Below are 13,941 nucleotides of genomic sequence, written 5' to 3'. Positions count from 1 at the left end.
TGTACAGGCCAATGATTTTGTTAATTTTGTTAGCAATCATAAAAATGACCCCATTGGAGGGCCACGGAGCCTTATCCCTGCACTAGAGATGCGTGCACAAGCATTTCTTTGTATCCATCAACACCATATTGCATTTACCCTTTTTACTGCCCAGTCAGCACAATGACACCATCCTCCCTTTTTCCTTTGGTTTGGTGCTTTTTTTAAAACTAACTTTTACTCCAGTTGTGTTGAATGCTGTATCTCAGCTTTCAACCTCTTGTTGGGCCTTCCTGAGCAGCTCAGGTCCGAGCTCAGGTGTGCAGGGACCCTCTGAGCTTGGGGTGCTGGAGGTTCTGCCCTTGGCTCTGGGCAGTGGGTCAATTCCACCTCTAGCACTCCTGATCCTGGCAGTGCAGCAGCCCTCCAGGGCTTTCTGAATTATACTGTCAATTTTCATTTATGTCTCTTGCCAGTACTAACACTGGAATTTAACATCTTCATTCAAAACAGCTATCAAAACACTGCTGCCCCAGAAAGGGAGACTTTCACCTGTGTCATCAAGTCAAACAATATCCCCAAAGCAGAAGCCAGAAATGCCCCTGACTAGTGAAAAGCCCCCTTGTCTCCACAGCAGTTGGACTCACCACACCATCACCCCACGTCCCTGAGCACCACAACCACCTCTGGTCAACCCAGCCCAGTTCAGAGGCACAGACAGCTCTGGGACTGAACATCCAAGCCGAGTATTTTTAACCAACAGGCCATGAGAATTCGATCAAGATGTGAAACCCTGAGTCCTGCCCAGAGGACACCCTGCCTGGTGGGGCTGGGTGGCCGGAGCCAGCCCCTGGCTGTACCTGTTTATGAGGACCCCTGAGTATGTGTGCCTTGGCGCCTTCACAAGCCGTCCTCATCGCCTCCAGCGACGGCGTGCCCAGCAGGTCTGTGATCAGATCCAGCTGCACGACAGACACACGGACACAGCTCAGACATGGGGATGCACTCCACTGTGGCAGCAAATTCCCGAGCTAACACCATGGAACAGCCTGTCCCTGTTCCATGGGAGCAGAGCCCAGGCCCCTGCAGCTGCACCCTCTTGTCAGGGAATTGTGGAGAGGAGAAGGTCCTCCCTGAGCCTCCTTTGCTCCAGGCTGAGCCCCTTTCCCAGCTCCCTCAGCTGTTCCTGGGGCTCCAGCCCCTTCCCAGCCCCATTCCCTGCCCTGGACACGCTCCAGCCCCTCCATGTCTCCCCTGAGGTGCACCAGCCCCACTGGCTCCAGGAGCGGGTGCAGGGGGAGGCACTGGAAGGGAAAGGTGAGGATACCTGCTGGATGGGACTCTGTGCCTGGAACAATATCCTTCGCCCAAGCAACTCTGCAAAGATGCAGCCAACAGACCAGATGTCGATGGCATTGCTGTAGTGCCGGCTGCCCATCAGGATCTCCGGAGCGCGGTAATACTGAGTGACAACTTCCTGAGTCATGTGCCGGGATTCGTCTAATTCTTCCACCCTGGCCAATCCAAAATCACAAATCTAAATTGAGAAGGTAAATAAAAAAATTAAAATAACCAAAACACTTTCTGCATTTCAAATAGGCAGCCTTCTGGGAATGAGGCAGGGAATCCCCAACCAGCATTTAAATACATCAGATAATCTGCTGTAACTGCATAAGCCAGGGGAGAGGGGAGAGGAGGAAATTATGTTACTTTGTTCCACAGCCATTTAAACTTCCTATAATTTGATTTGAAATCACAGTACATTTTAAGTTGGCATTACAATATTTATAATCTGAAAGATTAAAAAGCTTTGCACTACAAAGAACCCAACCTCTGGGTACAGAATATTTAAACTCAAACAAACTTCATTTGCTCATGACATGTCTCAAAATATTAAAGATTCGGCTCTACTCATTTGGGCTTGGAGAATTGTTTAAAATGTCTTGAAACAGAAGGGTTAAGAAAAGAGACCAAACTTTCCCAATTAGAATTCTTAGCAAATCCCTGTAAACAACACTGAATTTCTGAGTTTGGCACAGCTGTACAACACTCCTCAGTCCTCCAAAATTCCATATACCCAAGGTCAATGGAAGTGTCTTGGGCATTTGGTGTCATCCTCCCCTGAGGAGCACAGGGACACTGAGGCACCCTGAGAACCCCCTGCCCTCCCAGGCACAGGAGATCCCACCCAAGTCAAACTCAGGAATTGTCTCTCTCTTGCTTTCAGAGATGTGGGGAGAGGCAGGGAGAAAAGGGGAAAGGCAGATATTTGCTTCATTTCTACTTTTTAAAGAATCTGTAGGATTTTTTTTCCAATTACATGGACTTTCAGGGAAGGTGCTCACACTGAATGTCTTTCATTTAAAAATTAACAACATAAACACAAGAACATCTTCAATAAATGTAAGTAGCACCTTAAGGACACAGTTGCTGTTCACGAGTAGATTCCCTGGTTTAATGTCTCGATGTAGAATGCCAGCAGAATGTAGATATTTCAGACCTGAAATAGTAAAGGAATTTAAAATAATTTTTTTTTTTCCTTTTAAAAGAAGTTTAAGGCTGACAACATTTTCCTGGAAGGTCTGGCAACTCCTGATCAGCAAAGACTTTGCCTGTGCCTCAGTTTTTATATGAGTAACTCCCAGTCACTGGTGCACACTCAGTCACTTAATGACAGGGTAAAATTTTGGAGTATATAAAATAGGCAGAAAAAGGAATTCAAGCAGCCTTTTTAAAAAAACAAACCTCACTCCCTCCAAAAATCCAACAAACAACAAATCAAAAGCAAAACATCATCTCCCTGATTATGGCATGGATACTCTGCAATCCCCACACTGGAATTTTCAGATACCTCTTACTGCTCTGTTTTTCAGTAAGAATTTTTACCTTAAGTGGGTATAGTTACACACATTTACCCATCGGCTCAGTTCTAGGTGTCCTTTCTCTTCCTCAATCCTAAAAACATGACTTTTCTTTCCCTGACAAAGCTTTAAGGCAGCAGGGGTGCCATGCTCTTGTAGTTACAAGAATTCATGCTTGGTATTTATTCAAATATGAAATTAAAATAAGTTCCTACACGAAGCTTATTCAAGATGAGGATGTCTTGAGAATAAACAATAAGAAAAAGAAAAAATGTATTTCTACTACATAATTCTCATTAAATTTAGAAGAAGAAAAATTACCTCTTAAAATCTGGTAAAGAAAAACTTTGACATGATCCGAGCTGAGTGGCTGAGGAGAGACGATAATCTTATGGAGGTCACTCTGCATCAACTCAGTGACAACATATCTTCAGTTCATTGGTTAAGGAAAAGCAGAACAGGCACAAAATCTCTTGAAACATTCACTAACTCCTACTTATTTGAGCTCTTACAGGTCAGAACTATTGAGTTAAAGAGAAGAAAGCTGCTTCAGAGGTCAAATTCTTACAGGAATGAAAATAAAAAACGGCTTGTGAAAGAAAACAAATTAGTCCATTACAGTTTGCATTAAGGTAGTTGTACAAAGTTACTGCAAGGCAAATTACAGCTGAGACCGAGGGGAGGTGGGTCCCAGAGGGGACTCTGTGTGTTCAGGGGTTTCAAAAGCAGTGAAGTAGGGTGGCAGGCTGCACACCTTCACCCAGGGATGGAGACCATCACGCCAATGTCCTGGGTGTGGGCCAAGAGCAACACACACAGAAACCATCACAATAAGTCCTGCGGGCACTACAGGCATTATTAAAAAACATTACTGCTTTAAAACCTTCGTTTAGCAGTCACATTTGAAACAAAATCTCTGCTATTATCACATTTGTGGCTGAAGGAGGTAAAACACATTTGCCCCATGTTAACTGATACAGCCAGGTATTGAATGCTCATTTTCTTTCATCTCTACCCAGTCAATGCTCTGCTTTCATCTGTTGCTCTACAAACCCTCTCCAGCCAAATCCCTGTTGGCCAAAGGGTTCATCTGCCAACAGAACACCACACAACAACTCATTTTATAAATTAAATATTTCCAACTTTTTGAGGAAAAAAATATTAAAATTGCATTCATAAAGAATTCATAAAGAAAAAACCCAACCCTGCAGCACCATAATTTGTAGTCCTCTAATTTTTCTTTTCCTTTAGCAAAGACCCTTTTAAATATTTATACCAGACTTTTAAAATTTGTGGTTTACCTTATACCTGCAACAAATCTTTACATTCAATTTAAGGCAAAATATTTTTAAAAACCCAAAAGCATTACTCTGCACTTTATTATGATAAGATTTTTGTTTTGCTACGCCACAAATCCTCCTAAATCTCAATCCCAAGCATAATGTCTCCCAGATGTCTCAACTAGTTGCCATGCCAACTAAAGCAGCTTAAATTAAATGAGGGCCTGAAATGGCACCTGCACCACTCCAGGTCTGGGGCGCATTAAATAAAGCTCTTGACAGGGCTCAGAGGTGCCATTAACCCCAGCAGCAGCGATCTGATTATTGTCTCTGGATAATTTAATGAGGGCTCTAAAGAGGAGCGGGAGCAGCGCCCGCGGATGTTCTGCTGTGACAAACGGGCCTCTCCTCCTGCCTGGGACCCCGACTGCACCAGCCACTGCTGGGGACATTCAGCAAAACAAACGCCCTAAACCCGAGGGATTTCAGTCCCCTCCTCACACAGGTATTTGCAGTTTGCTTTCTGAAGTGGAGCCACCAGGTCCTGGCTGTGGGGCGGCCGCTGGCGCTGAACACGCCGCTACCCAGAGCTACTACCAGAGAAAAATTGCTCCTGACAGCAGTAATTAGTTAAGTAGCTGTATAAAATTAGAACTACAAATGTACCAATTTGCTTCAGAGTAATTATCAAAGCAAATGCGTGGCACAAAAGAACTTGACTTGCTCTGCTGGCTGGGACCTGCTGAGTTGGTAAATTTCATAAAGCGACAGAGAAATGTTAGAAAGGGATGAAGTGCCCTTGGTGATGTGGCACTCCCATCGTGGCTTGGACCATTCTTTATTTGGTCTTTGCATCCCTCAAACCCCAGTTCTACGGCCTCAGGACTAACCCTGGCAGTCCCTGCCCAGCTGGTGTGGGTGCTGGCCCGGAGGAACTCACCACGGTGATGTCTCGAAGGAAAACCCTCTCCAAGGGTGAGCACAGGCTGCTGGAAGCAGCAGGGCTGTCACTGACGCTCTCACTGCCTGCAGCAACCCATCTCACCTTGCTCCTCTTCACCCTCCTCCACCCTATAGGGATCTGCCCCATAATCCATCAGAAAATAGTTCTTCCACCTCTTTGTAAAATCTACTGCACACTTTTGCTTTTACTGCTGTTCAAATCTTTCCCAGACCTATAACTGCCTGATAAAAGTGGTGACTTCTCAGCTGCTTCTGATATTCACTTGAATGGGCAAAGTTTTTGAAAAGCTACTACAGGAACTTTGGATAGTTCTTAAAGGAGAACATCCGTGGATCTGCAGTTGTGAAATTCAGTATTACAATCAACTGTGGAAGGTTTTGTAACTGGAAAAAAGAGCTATCAATGATTCATTTTTGCACTAAGGTGATATTGGCAAAAATTTCAATACCTGTAAGATTCAAAATGGCCACAAAGATTTTCAGCCAAAAACCTATTAATTCAAATTATAACTCAATCTGAGTGTTTGCAAGGAATTTTCATTCTAAAACAAAAATCTCACTAGGTTAAAATTCCTTTATTCATCACCAGTTTCCTAAGAAATCTTTTAATTTATCATTAAATTTTAAGGTGGTTTTATAATTAGTTCTCTTTAAAAAATACACTCTGCAATTCCTGCTGGTACCTACGAAACACTGAATAATTGAAATGAACTCTGCCAGCTCATTTGCAACACATCATTCATATCATTTTAGTCATTCTTTTATTACATTTCTTTCCCCAAAAAGGGCACTACAACTCTTTGGAAAGAACAAAGGAAATCATTCAGTACCAACTCCAGCCCTTTACACTTTTATCACTGTTCAATATGTCCTACTGTAAAATGGAACAACCCTATGGTATCTTCAGGAACTCTGCTAGTGGATCAACAAAAGAAGTTTTGACAGCTACACCCCCCAAATATGGAACATTTTTACCTGATCTTCAAACCAATCTCTAGTAAGTTCTCCTTACACTACAGCAAGCAGAAACACATGCATTAAAAATAGGTATATAAATCCAAACATTTACTAATTCATTCTTTTAAGGAATTTAAGGGTCCTAAGTGCACGTAATTGTAATTATTTCCAAAGAAAGGAGAGACAAGACTACACAGAGCAATAGTCTTCTATTACCAATGTTAGAGTAAAGAAATTAACACAAATATAAAAAAAGACAGCCCTATAGAACACTACTCAGAATGACTTAAAGTCAGTTAGCCATGAAGGAAACGAACATTTTGGTTTTATATTCAAAACTTGGCAGTAGCTAAGCTCATAAAAATAAGCTTATCCCATTTAAATATTCTTGATTGTACAATTACATGGAAAGAGTAATCCTTAACCTAGATCTGATTTGTAACTCGTATGACTTGTTCTAAATGAGGGCATTGAACTAGTGCACATAACCAAAATCCAGTTTTTGAAGACTACTTATATGCTCTTCATGTGAAAGAAATAGCAAAGCGAAATTTTAAAGCTTTACCTAAATTTATATGAAAAAGCCCCAGTACAGCACAGCAACATTTTCAATCAAATAATGTGTTTCTCCACCAGCAAATTGTGCTGTACTTTGGTTAAAATCACCATGCTGATTACACCTACTTTCTTCAATCAATTCCAGGTATTATATAAATAGATCAAACCATATTTCAAAAGTTCAGGTTATCTAAAAATAATGACAATTTCCCACCCATTAATTGTAAAGTGGGTCATACAAAAGAGCAGCTAAGACCTACCAGTAACGAAACCCAACCTGCCCAAGTCTAACCACAGGAGTGGTAGAGAACTTCTCTTCCCATGAGAGTCAGAGCCCTCCCAGAACAGGGATTCACTTTTCAGTACTTCAGAAAGCAAAAATTCCCTACTTTACAAAGAGAAGATAGCCCAAGCCAAGTTTGGAAAAAGAAACCAAACCAAAACACGACATTCTCATGTCAAGTTCTTCACTCAAATTCACTGTTAGAATACAGTTCCCCATAGGCAACTTGTACCTGTGCATCAGTGACACAGCAAAAATGTGGGACACAGCTCTGGGAAATGTGTTCTTGACTGGGTTGGAGATGGCCAAGGAAAGCCACAGTCCTGCCAGTCCACTAAACCTCTCTGACAGGTCAGGGTTTCAAAGCCTGTGAAGGTAGAATTCTCTGAAACCACCACAAAGTATTTTAAAGTACTAATAACTGAAAGGAGATTAATTACTGGACATAGTTTTTAAAACAATATTCTGGGGGAATCCCCATGAGCAGCAGCAGGGCCTGCTGGTAAATCCCACATGCCCTGCACATACTGGCTTGCATGGAGTCAAAGCTTCAGGGTTCAGTCCCACACCATCCCACCTCCAACATCACCTCAGAGTTCTGGATCCTGCAGGTTCACTTCTTGAAATAAAACTGTCCCCATACAGGCTCGAGGTTTTTGTAGTTCCGTTTCATAGATTACACCAAATACTGGCAGTTTCTAAGCCAATGAAAATCACACCTACCTCAATTAAGATGTTCTATTTTTATATTTAGGATACATTTCTTCAAAATAGTCAATGTGTGGAGGCTGGAGGATGTCGAGGGCAGAGAGTACCTAGGAAACACCACACAAGGTCAAGGCCTATTCCAGTCAAACAAAAACAAATCCCTTTCAAAAAGACAGTCAGACTGCACATTTCTTACATGGCTTCATTTTATTCTACCCCACAGACAGACCAATGTTCTGTCTCACTAGATATGTAAATTTAATAACCCACCATGTCAGGTATTCTGTACATTCAGTATCTCTCTCTTTTCTAACTCAAGAAATTTTTTCCAGCTGTTTGAGTACTAGCTTGAAAGCACAAATTTATCTATCCAATAAAAAGTGGTTTCTTTACAATATATATAATCATAAAGTCTTTGAAAGAAGTACTTCCAGCAAAGAAATATAAAAGCAGAAGATACTACACTTTGTTCTGCCTTTAGTCTTTCAGAGTTTTGTGATTCACTGCTTCCACATGGGAATTGCATACCCCAAAGTTGTTCCCATTCTGAATAAGCAGCTCAGTGGCAGAAAAAGCAAAAGGTAGAAAAGGTTAAAAAAGCCAAAACGTAGAAAAGCAGCAGCAGAGAATTCACATCCTCTCACAGAAAAAGATACTTCTTGGTGTAGTCATTTGGATCCTATCCTAGGAATGTTCACAACATTTGGGTGAAGCACCCAAACTTCAGATGCACTTCAGACTTCATGGGTCAACCCAAATAGCACTTAAATGTTTTAACTTAAGCTGACTGATTTTACCTAAAGCAGGTTTGGGAGAGGACCAACAAAGGGGACAGGACCATGGAGTACAGAACAGCTCAGAAGGAACAGTGTCCAGCTGACACAGCTCTGTGCAGCCTGACATTTATCTAAAGCCTGAAATAAGACTGCGCAGACGTGTACTGACTGTCTGTTTGCAAACACTTTGGAAGGGAAATTATGAATATCCTTAGATTCTTGACAGTTTCATTTTTATAGTCTTTGTAACAGTAAAATTTGAGTTTCCAGAAAATCTGATCACTGTAAAATTAGAGAGCTCTTAAAGCATTTTAGATATTCTGTAGCTTAAAAGAAAACACAATTCTGTTACAGAGAGCTCCATTTTACATTTAGGTTTTCCCAAAGATTTCAAAATTACTTTGAATTTACTTACATTGTCATGCTTAAAAAAACACAACATCTTCAACTCCCGGAAGACCCTTTTACAAGAGACCAAATTTTGGAAGACGTTGGGCATCTTTTTGAGTGCAACTCTCTTTCCATCTCGTGGATCTGTTACTGACCTACAGAACAAAAGATTGAGAACATCACATACTCCTGTTAGACAGTTTTTGTAAAGAAGAAAAGAATTTCAAAGTTTATCATTCTCAACTCAGTGACTCAAAACAAGGTGAAGACATTTCTAGGGAAAAAAGCATTAATGTGAGGGCATTGAGCACTGTCCTGCAGAGCCTGTGTCACACGAATGTGACATTCCTTGGATGGAGCACACGCCCCAGGCCCAGCAGTGCCACACACCGAGCTCATCCTGACATCAACACCTGGAGTGGATGTCAGGATAAACATCTCCTTCACCTCCCAAAAATACCTCATTAAAACACTTTCTCAGTTACCCAGATTTTATCAGGTCTATTGCTCCCTTCTTCCTCTCCTAAGAGGGCAAAAGATTTAATAATCCCATTCTGACAGAACACTGGCAAGTGTAAGACTATTTATTGGTCTACCCCCAACTCACTTCACATCTGGAGAAGCAACAGCACACGGTATCTAAGTGTCCACAAATGTAAAATGGGCGTCATACTGGCTTTTCTCCCACATAGCTTACGGAATGCAAGTATAGTAGCTCAGGAATTATAAGGTGCTTTGCACATGGCGAGTATTTTAATTTAAAATAATTGGATTCTGAAAATAGAATTTTATAATGAGAACCATAAAACTAGAGCACGGAGATTATGGTGCCTCAATTCCCAATCCCAGTTTTTAAGGTGAATTTCTCAAACCTCACTACAGAACAGAGTTTATGCATATTTTTACTGGGATGACCAAAATAACTTCAATCTCAGTGCAGTGTCAAACCCACATAAGAATCTGCATCCAGCCATGCACCCTGATAAACTACATTTGTCCTTAAAAAATTGCTGGCTCTTCTCTCTCACGTGACTACAGCAGACATGCAAGGCAGCTTCTTCTGTCTCAGGTCCATGTTTTAAATATCTAAATAAAAAATTAGACTGGAGTGTTCAGATATCTACCTCACTCCCAAGTACCACATCTGATTTCAAAATACAAACCAGTTCAACCAATCCAAAGTCAGTCCCAACACCTCGGCCAGACACCTGTTAACAGCCCTGCACGTTTGTATTTTAAACAAGGGGCAAGGGGGAACTTGGGAACGGTGGTATCACACTCTTTCTGTGGTGAGAAAAACAGCTGTAAAGAATCTGAGAAGGTCTTCTAATCCATGATGTATTTCCTATTTTCTCCAGGACTTTTTCCTCTTGCCTAAAGAGGCAAGAAAGGGCAGGAGAACTGCAGAGCTCCAGCAGATGCTCTGCTCACACAGCTCCACACATGGCATGGGGGACCTTGGGGACACCTGCAAAGCAAGGTGCTATTCATCACCATTTGGCACATTTGGGGCTGGCCCGTGGCTGTAGGACCCAGCAGAGGCAGAGTCTGAACACCACAGACACGCAGCTTTCTCATCTCTGCTTGTAAATTTAGGCTGTATCTATAGCAATCAGCTTCCAAATCAGAGTCCTACCACACCAGAAAGGCACCGCTCTGGTTAGTCACAGAGGAATAACCCATCTTGTGCACAGTGACAAGCAGTTCCTCAGGATATCAGAATCAGCTTTGAAATTTTAGGTGGTTTTGATATATTACAATTTCATAAACTGGCCAGCATAGGGTCATCCATGCCCAGGAGCTGATGAAGCAGGATAATGAAGTCCCCCAAAGCAGCTCCCATCATCCCCAGTGGGGATGTCCCTGCTCAGTGTCCAGCTCCTTGTCAAAGCAAACTCCACAGAAATTATTTAAATGTTCCATACAGGGTGCTTTGAATGTATATTTTAAACAAACATCTGATTTTTACTGTAAAACATCTACTTACATAGTTCCTATCTAAGAAAATGAAATGTAAAAACTGCTAACATTTTCATTTTATTACTCTAAACATCAAGCTAATAGAACTATAACCTACACTCACTTATACTCCTCAGATAGTGCCATACCTCCACACAGAACTACCAGATGACCTCAAAAGGTGTCCTTTTAATTGAATTCTAGATTAAAATGGTCATTCCCAATTTCTAATAAAATATTAAACTAGAATAAGAGAATTCAGTTTTAGAATAGTAACCCAAAACATTTCTAGGCAAAGTCTGAAACTTGATAAATTATTTTACAAGATCAGAAGTACTCCTCTTCCACTGCCCAAACTGAGGGAAATGCTAAAATACAGAACCAGAAAGTTTGAAGTGGAGGTCACTGCAAAAAGGTACCAAAATCAGATTTTTGATGGCTTTGGAAGACTCATTCTCTGGAGCTGTTCTTCTACAAAATGGTGGCCGCATAAGACACAGAAATTAACATTCAGCTTTCACCAAAACCAGTTCAGATTGGAACTAAATTTTGGGACATGGATGTTGACCATCTACAGTTGAGTAAGTTCATACCTGCTCTGCAGAGAGCCATGAGACAGTTTCCAGTTGCCTTAATTAAGGTTCTCATATCAATGTTAATTACACATGAACAGTAATACAATCTGCATAACTTTTTTTTTCCTATTGGCATTAAGCCTGAACTTTGTCTAACCCCCTTCCTAATTCATTTATTAGAATTTTAAAAAGGAAAACATTTTACAATAAACATCTTAGAAGAGATTATATGCATAGGAAAGCAGTTGCTGAACACGAACGGATGCCCATCTCTGTCTTGCTGACTGAAGGCAGAGTCAAAAAATTTGAGCCCAGATTCCCTGATTTCCAAGACTCTCCTGCTGCTGAGCCTCACTTGAGGAAACTGCTGGCACTTTGTACCTCCAAGTACCACCAGTGTCCTGTGCATTCTCACCCTCCTCCCATGGACAGAGCTGTTGTGCAGCCTCGCTGGGGAGAGGGAAAGGTTTGATAAACTATTGTCTTTCATTAAATAACACAGAAGTCTGGTCTATGTTGATAGCTATCACAGATTTACTGATGCTGATTTTTACAAGTTGTGGGACCCTTTTAAAAACCAAAAAGAGCACAACACATGCAGAACGGCTGGAGTTCGCCTCTGCTATGCCAGGCCTGGCGTGGCTGCTCTGCTCTTCCAAATGTTTCCATGCAGTAACAACTGGTTTGGGTCTTTTCCTAGTCTCTCATAGAGGAAGGAGTTCAATGGGGTTGCTGTGGCATTTGCATTTAAGGCCAGTTTCCTTCAGATAACCCACTTTTACAAACAAGTGATGATCCCCTACAGTATCCATCTGGAAAGCAATTCCTCTGCTCTTTCCCCCAGAGCAGCAGCAATGCCAGCCTGCCCCTCACCTCCCTGCCTTGGGTTGGGAGCTCTGTACCACTCACCAGCAATTTCACTTCAAGGGGCAGCACAAAACTAACAATCCAAGTTCTGAAGATCAGAACTGTCAGGCCTGCATTCCAAAGAACAGAAACAAGAAAGGAAGAAAGGAAACAGCCTGTCTGAAAACCTGGTATTTACAGCATCCAAAAAAAGACGCTGAAAATGTTGCTTTGTGTTTGTGTACAGTACCTACTTTGACACTAGTAAAATAATTATTTATAGCAATATGCTATCAGGTCACATATCCCCAGGAGAAACTAGACAAGCAGGAAAATCTCCTAGGAGCTAATTGAGAGAACAGCTAGAAAGGCAGCTTTACTTACTGCTGCTCTCAGAAGAACACATTTCAATTCCCTGCCCTGCTTTGTGAGGACATTCCAGCGCGGGTGAATCCCGCAGCAAAGGGCCCAGCAGGCAGGAGCCATCCATCACTCAGCACAGGCACCGCGCTGCGCTTTCAACGCACTACTGAAGCCTCAAAGGGTCCACTTATTAAGCACCAACTGTAGCTGGGGATAAAGAGATCAGAGACCAAGATTCGAGCCAAAAATAACGTAGCAAAAATTTATATATAGGTATGGGGCAAAAAATAAGTTAATAAATCTTGTATCAAGGCAGATAGTTCAGCTCTAACCATGCCTTTAGGAATGACACTGGAACAGCGACCCTGAGCCGGCAGATCCTGCAATGAACACTCACTCTGAGTGGAGTCATCCCAATCCCCCATCCCTCGAGTGACAGAGGGGGAGCTGGGCCAGCACACAGCTGGGGCAAAGGGCAAGGACGTTTTGGGGAGCAGATCACAATCACAGCAGGTGAGGGACAGCACGAGACCAGCCCTGGGGCCAGCACGGGAATAGGACTGCATCCCCTGAACTGCAGTGGGTGCCCTGTGCAACAGGGCCACTGTCCTGCCATCAGAAACCTTTTTGTTTTGCTGATGATACATAATGTACGTATACCTTGCTATACATAAGAACTACATAAAAAGCTTTTAAAACAGTCTGACATAAAACACATCAAGAAAAAAGATAATTTACAAAACCTGCACCTTGTATTTACATTGCAGGCTAATCACACCAGAAATAATACAATTTTAAAAAGTAATAGGACTACAGAAGAGATTAATGACTCAATCCAGACCTCTAGTTAAAATGTTTTCAAAGACAATCCTTATCTCAAAGAATCCTTGCATGCATTCAGCCGTTTCAATTACGCATTATAAGCCTTTAGCAACTCTCTGCCATGTTGATGGCAAATTTTCAAGGTGGAGTCTATGCCAACAGTGACTTTTTCTCTCCCTGAATCCAGGTCAAGGCATACACATTGTTCTGTAGTTTCAACTGGTAGAAAAACAAGTTTGTGACTGCTCCGTGCAATTATTATGCCAGAGCAAGATAATGAAAGAATGTTCTTGAGGTGGTGTGGGAAACTGCTGGTGGAGTTTGTTCTATCAAGAAACAAACCTTCCTTCACATTTATAGAGAGTATCTATAAATTTACATCAGGACTTACCAGAAGGAGGGGAATTTAATAGGGTTACTCTGCAAGTTTTTCTTATTAGTCAGTGAACTTTTTTCCTCAGTTGCTTGACTCTTAATTACATAGGCTTTTCCAGCAAGCCTTCCTCTGAGAAATGTAAGTGACCTGGTCCCACAAGCATTTCAGCTGCTCACCCAGGCATGTTTGATATACCACTTTAAAATAAACAGCAAAGCCATACTCAAGGGCATGTGATACCAATA

General features: G+C 41.9%; 1 protein-coding gene across 4 annotated transcripts in view; it reads right to left on the bottom strand.

The window, feature by feature from the left end:
* Positions 1 to 13,941, bottom strand: part of NLK (nemo like kinase) — a 38,219-nt gene that overhangs the window by 5,820 nt on the left and 18,458 nt on the right. For all 4 annotated transcript variants that reach the window (XM_039562709.1, XM_039562711.1, XM_039562708.1 and 1 more), the window contains 6 exons: positions 8,781 to 8,910; positions 7,641 to 7,696; positions 3,162 to 3,268; positions 2,394 to 2,479; positions 1,307 to 1,516; positions 840 to 941 (listed from right to left, as the gene is read on the bottom strand). In XM_039562709.1, coding sequence (XP_039418643.1) covers positions 840 to 941; positions 1,307 to 1,516; positions 2,394 to 2,479; positions 3,162 to 3,268; positions 7,641 to 7,696; positions 8,781 to 8,910 — 691 coding nt within the window. The remainder of the gene's footprint in view (positions 1 to 839; positions 942 to 1,306; positions 1,517 to 2,393; positions 2,480 to 3,161; positions 3,269 to 7,640; positions 7,697 to 8,780; positions 8,911 to 13,941) is intronic.

This window comes from Corvus cornix, chromosome 19 (genome assembly GCF_000738735.6).
Source record: "Corvus cornix cornix isolate S_Up_H32 chromosome 19, ASM73873v5, whole genome shotgun sequence".
Taxonomy (NCBI): Eukaryota; Metazoa; Chordata; class Aves; order Passeriformes; family Corvidae; genus Corvus; species Corvus cornix.
This window is presented reverse-complemented; position numbering and strand designations above follow the sequence as displayed.